This window comes from Crocuta crocuta, unplaced genomic scaffold, assembly GCF_008692635.1.
Source record: "Crocuta crocuta isolate KB4526 unplaced genomic scaffold, BGI_CrCroc_1.0 scaffold348, whole genome shotgun sequence".
Lineage (NCBI taxonomy): Eukaryota > Metazoa > Chordata > Mammalia > Carnivora > Hyaenidae > Crocuta > Crocuta crocuta.
Window position 1 is genome coordinate 1,639,366 of NW_027529573.1, and position 6,000 is coordinate 1,645,365.

The 6,000-nt window shown below is 46.4% G+C and overlaps 1 protein-coding gene across 5 annotated transcripts in view; it reads left to right on the top strand.

The window, feature by feature from the left end:
- MORC2 (MORC family CW-type zinc finger 2) overlaps positions 1-3,840 on the top strand; it is a 41,300-nt gene extending 37,460 nt beyond the window's left edge. Inside the window, exons 25-27 of one of the 5 annotated variants that reach the window (XM_077761580.1) lie at positions 2,100-2,288; positions 2,382-2,474; positions 3,554-3,840. In XM_077761580.1, the coding sequence (XP_077617706.1) occupies positions 2,100-2,288; positions 2,382-2,474; positions 3,554-3,622 (351 nt within the window). In that variant the 3' untranslated portion in view covers positions 3,623-3,840. The remainder of the gene's footprint in view (positions 1-2,099; positions 2,289-2,381; positions 2,475-3,553) is intronic. The other 4 variants (XM_077761581.1, XM_077761582.1, XM_077761584.1 and 1 more) reach the window with 4 other exon arrangements.
- Positions 3,841-6,000: the final 2,160 nt, after the last annotated feature.

Below are 6,000 nucleotides of genomic sequence, written 5' to 3' on the forward strand. Positions count from 1 at the left end.
ATGACAAAGCTATTAACTGGGAGAGAAAACAGAGTGAGAGTAAGAGAGGTGATGAACTGTGACTTGTGTTGGCCTGGAAGTACTGGCATCTACATTTCTGGTGATGTCCAGTGGGCAGTTGGAGATTGGGGACTGGAAACTTGGAGAGGTGGGAAGGCCAGGGCTACAGATGGGATCTGTGAGTTGTCTACATCAAATGAGTTAGCTATCTTTATGGCTGGAATAGCTTAAGTTTTCTAGGGAGGAGTTTCTAGAGGATAGAACTAGAATTAAAACTGTAGGGCTTGTATGTTCAAGATGTTGGGCCCATGTATGGCAGCTGTGTGCTTGAGGAAAGAGATGGGGATTTTAACCTCCCTTCTATTTTTAGAAAAAGACAGTGAGGTTAGGAGTTGAAGAAATAGGCTCAGAGAGGTAGAGTCTGTTGTGATAGAACCCAGATTTGAACCCAGTCTTCTTTAGGACAAGGGTCTTGCCCTTCTCCCAGTGCTGCATTGCTTCCCTGTGAAACGAGAGGGCAGGTGCAGGCCAAGGAAGCTAGAGGATGGCAGAGCTCATGGCAGCTTCCCAGAAAGCTCCACACCTCGACTCTTGACCTTGTTGAGGCTGCAGGTGCTGTCTGCAAATTCCAGGGGGGGAAGAATGCTAATAGGGAAAAAAAATGACCTAGCATCCTCTTGTCGGTCAGATTTGTTGCTTTTGGCTTAAAGTTGTTGCCAGATTCAGAGCAAAGTCTGGGTGCAGTGGGATCTCTGCTGCTCAGACCATAAACACAGCCAGGAGCATCTGAGCCTATGCTTGTAAAACGAGGTATACCACCAACACATCTATAGCCTGTTGACCAGAATGTCTAAAATAAGTCAGACTGATTTTTTTATGTCAGGGACAAAACAGGGTCTAAAGTTCATTATGTTCTTGTTTGTCTGTAAAAGATCATCCTTTTCCCCATCATGCTGGACTAGGAGTTCCATAAAGCCCTCAGAAGTCCTGCAAATATTAGATTTACATATATATTATATCTTAAAGTAATACAACTGCATGCAAGTCTGTAGTAGAAAGTTAAAGAGTTAAAAAAAAATAAACAAACACAGATAACAGGCTCCAAAACATTGTATACTGAGTTTTAATACTTTGGAGCCTGCTTGAACACTTAATTTGTGCTGCCAAGGTAATTATTTTCTACACAGAACTTGAAATTTCCCTTGCTATCTTGGTTTAAAATTGTAAGGTAAGTACTTGTAGCAAAGCAGTTTTGAAAACAGCAGTAAGGAACCGCTAAATGCCAGGTAACTTCTACATCTTTATAGAAGCATGTAAATGTAGGAGTTGATATTACTGCAGTGGTCAGCTAGGACCACTAATTTTCATCAAAATGGCTTTATCATTCTCATTGGTGATTTATGAGTAAATCATGTTATAAATTTGAGTTTTGAAAATAAATATAAAGGATACTGCTCAAATTTTTTAATGAGATTTCACGTAACGTTTCTTTTGAAGCAAGTTTTCTGCTACCTTGTAAAAGTTTGAAAAGCCTTATGTCTAGAGAAACTGCTAGTTAACATCATTGTACCACACTTTGGAAGTTTCAGGTACTCAGGAAAGACAGTAAAAGCTCTGATGCTGCTTATATATTATACAAATCTGGAGGTATCTGCTATTGGTGGGTGCTTGATAAATATTTCTGGAACAAGATTTTTGGTTCTGACATTGTGGGGTGTGACTTGGAATGGACTGCTGAAAGGGCTTTGGTGAAGTTAGATATGATTGAGCTAGGAGAGAGACTCATCGTTTTTGTGCCAACTGTAATGGAAGAATCTTGCCTCACATTTCCTAATGGCTTGCTGTCTGCCAAGGCGTTTTGCTGAGTGCTTCACATGGGTGATCTCATCTCCATCCTCATGGCAGCCCCACGATATGGGCATCATATCGTGATCTAGCCGACTGGAGCTAGATAGCCCACTTGTCCCTTGTATGGATATCCCTTCACACATCCTTAAGCTGAGCCAGTTGAGGATATTAGTGAGGATACTAGAGGATCTAGAGGGGCCCTGGGGACCCTGTAGGCCCATGCACTCACCCTCTGGGTTTATTCCTTACAGAAAGAGTACTTCAAGCAGTATGAAGTGGGGCTCCAGAATCTGTGCCATTCCTACCAGAGCCGTGCCGACTCCAGGGCCAAGGCCTCCGAGGAGAGCCTGCGCACTTCTGAGAGAAAACTCCGAGAGACAGAGGAAAAGCTGCAGAAGCTGAGGACCAACATCGTGGCGCTCCTGCAAAAGGTGCAGGAGGTGAGCCAGGCAGCCCTCTCATTGCAGCTGGACCACCTGGTGTCTCAGGGAGGGGGGCCTGGGCACCTCCTGCTCCCTTCTCCCCACTCACAGGAATCTGTGGTTTCAACCCTGGCTGCACAGCATCCTGACCAAGAGGGCTGGAGGTGGTGCGGCTGCCTGGGCTTCATCCCAGCCAGACCCACGGTATCAGAATTTTGCCGTTGTTTAGATCTTCTGATTTATAGCCTGGTTTGAAAATCCTCCAAGCCATAAAACAAAGAAGTTCTCGCTTTTCCAGATGACGCCCAGATGGGATTGGGTTGCCTAGAAGTGGGGAGTACCCCTATAGGGTCTCAGTCCTTTATCCAGGCAGCGAAAACTGAGGACATGGCTCTGTGTCTGTCCTGTGGATATCAGGTGAACTAGAGAGGCAAAATAAGGTCCCTATCCTCATGGCCCAATAGTGGTAAAGGACAGAGAATATTGATGGTGGGAAGTGCTGTGAAATAAATAAAAAAAAGAGAAGGAACACAGGGAGGCCACTTAATTAGGATGTTCAGGGTTGGCCTGAGACAGGGGTATTGGTATTTGAGCTGAGAGTAGAATCAGTCATACAAGATTGGCAGTGAGTGCTTTGGGCAGACGTAAGAGTAGGATCTGAGGCCCAAGGCAGGGAATTATGGGCTATAGAAGAGGCAGGGCCTGTTCAAGGTGGGATGTTCCTGGAGGGTTACGGCACAATCCAGTTTGCAACCTAAGACATTTAATCTAGTTGGTTGTAGGAAGGCCTGGAGTGGGGTGGAAGTTAGAACCCAGGACTTGGGTGAGAGATTTTGGTGGCCTGATTCTTGGATGGTGACAGTGAGAAACGCAGACTTGTAATACCTGAATGAAAAAGGAAGGAAACCGGTGATTCTTCTGGTTTGTCTTGAGCCCAAGTGAGGGAAGGTGGTAGTCTGTACTGAGATGGACACAACCTGGGGTGGGGTGATGCATTTGAGCTGTTTTGACTGTACTGAGTCTTAGAAGCCTGCAACATGTCTAAGACAGCCAGGAACCTGGGGTAGAGGTAGGGCAGTAGCAAGAAATCTGGGCGTCATCTGTGCATAGAGGATGGGGAGGAGGGGAGAATGATCAAGATGGGACAGGCCTGACAGCCAGGGTGGATGGGTGAGGGGAGGGGACTCTGGGCTCAAGCTCCATGGGCTGCAAGAAGGATGGGGAGGTGGCGGGCCCCCCCGACCACTTTCAGGCCCCCAGCTGACTTCTCCCTTCTATTCCAGGACATAGACATCAACACAGATGATGAGCTGGATGCCTACATCGAGGATCTGATCACCAAGGGGGACTGAAGGGCTCAGAGCCAAAGATCAGCTCCTCTGCCCTTCAAGGCAGAGCCCTCGGGGGGTGGTGTTTTGTTCATGGGTTGGTGGACTTACCTTGATTTGACTCACATGAAACTTTTGTGCTTTTGGAGGGAAAAATACTCTGATTCTTTGAATCTTCCTCCCTAAGTTTATAAATATTTATTTTTTAAAAGAAATAAGATGCTGCACCTGCTGTGAGACCATACATTTTTTGGTAACTATTGGGCAAAGAGCAGAGAACCAGGATGCCAAGCTCTTTCCCTTGGCTCCTGGCTTCTCAAGATGTGGTAAATCCAGTGCCATCCAGAAGTCAGAGAGGCCTCAGGGGCAGGGCTGGTCTCTTCTATAAGGTGAACAGTGTTGGGATCTGAGGGGTGGGGGAGGGAAAGAGCCCTCCAGAATGGTGCTTTTCCCAGGGGCTCTAATCTGGAAGACCTCTGGGGGTAGTAGGTCAGGATAGAGAAACAGTGCTGAGCAGCTCCTGTCTCAGGTCAGGGACATAAATGTCAGCCCATCCAGCTGTCAGTCATTATGGTTGTGGCATTGCCCAAACAGCTTGGGGAAGAAAGAGCCTCCCATTCAACCTCCTCATCCACCACACAAGTTCTTCCCGTGGCAGTGATTTCCTCAGTTAACTGTGGACAGTGAGATTTCCCACCTCAAAAACTTGAATCCAGTTGAGCAGTAGACAGATGTGACTTTGGTGGGTTGCACACAGAGGTGGGATGCACACTGAATGAATGTTTGAATTCCAAAGGATTCTTTTTGAGAAAGCCCCTTGTACTAATTTGATGGTGACCTCTGTCTGTGGGTTTGGCAGAGTCCGGAGAAAGCATGCTGCCTCACATGGTGCTGGCTAATCTGGAGAGCCTTCTGCTGCTGCTGCTTTTACTGTTTCTCCTCTACCTGGCCCCACTGGTCCCTGCTCTGGCTCAGACAGGAGAGGGGGTCACTGAGCCACAGGAACTCCAGAGGCAACTCTGCAGGAAGCACATCATGCCTTCCCTCCTATCTAGTCACAGCTTCACATAGCTGTGTCCCTCAGGCAACTTCTCAGGGTCAAAGACAAAGGCAAGAGTTGCTGAGTTTCATTTTAGTGGTCATTGGAAAAATTCCGGTTTGATTTCCCCCAACTTTCTTCTCCCTTTCTCTGTCTGGGGACTTGGTGTTTTCTAGAGGCACAAGAACTATGGCCTGGTACTACTGGTCTGTGATTCAAACCTTTCTTGGTGTGTTTCTGGCATCTACCCACCCCAAGTCAACAGTGGCCCACATGCTGCTCTGTGGAGTCTGCAGAAGACTGGGAGGCACTGGTGAGGGAAGCCTTTACCTATTTGTGCATGTGTCCAGAAGCACTTGCAACTTGTGGGTTTGAGGCTTCCCCAGACCACATCCCTGGGGGGAGGGTTATTTAGGGAAATACCACTGAGAACCTGGTCTCTTCTTTTGGAAGATTGTCTGAGTCTTGGGTTTCTTGAGCTGGTGATTTCTTTCCCATCCAGTTCTCTCTCATCATCCCAGGCAGCATGTAGTTCATTTTTGTCCTCAAACCTGCTGTTTTAATCTAAAAGGAAGTTGGTTCTGCATTTTTACCATAGGTTAATACCCAAGTTTTTTATTTACACACCTGTAATCAAAATGCAATACTATAAAATTTTGGTGAGACTCCTGAACTCAGTCTGTTTTCTTCTCTTAGTAAAATTCAGCACCTTCTTTCCTCTTCATTCTTTCTGCCACTATGTCTTCACATTCTTCGTCATCACCATCTTCTTTTTCTGTCTTCACTCTCCTTAACATCCACAGAAATGCTGAATTTCTTAAACATTGGAGATTGAACTTCTTGATGAATGCACAATGCACTTTATTTTTTTATTTTTTTTTTTATTTTAGAGAGCACAAGCAGGGGAGAGGGCAGAGGAAAGTGAGAAAGGATCTTAAGCATGCTCCACTCCCAGCACAGAGCCTGACACAGGACTCGATCTCATAATCCTGGGATCATGACCTAAGCCAAAATCTAGAGTTGGATGCTCAACCTCTGCTCCACTGACTGAGCCACCCAGGCGCAGCCCACCCCCTCAACGTCCACTTTGCTGTTTAAATCCAATCACAGCTGTACTGAATGCAGCCTGTCCCAGGCAGAGCTCCTGTCATTCTGGGTGGGAAGATAAAATGCAGCATCTCTCCCCTTTCCCTGTCATGGGACCTGCCTGGGATTGTCTGAGGATTTGGGAGGAGGGCGTTGTCTAGATGGTCTGTGGCAGGAAAAGTCCATAGCACACAGCTGCAAAAAGGTGAATGAGTACAGCATCACTGTTTTTAAGGAATGGGAGCAGTAGGGACTTTCTTTAATTTTTTTAAGTGAT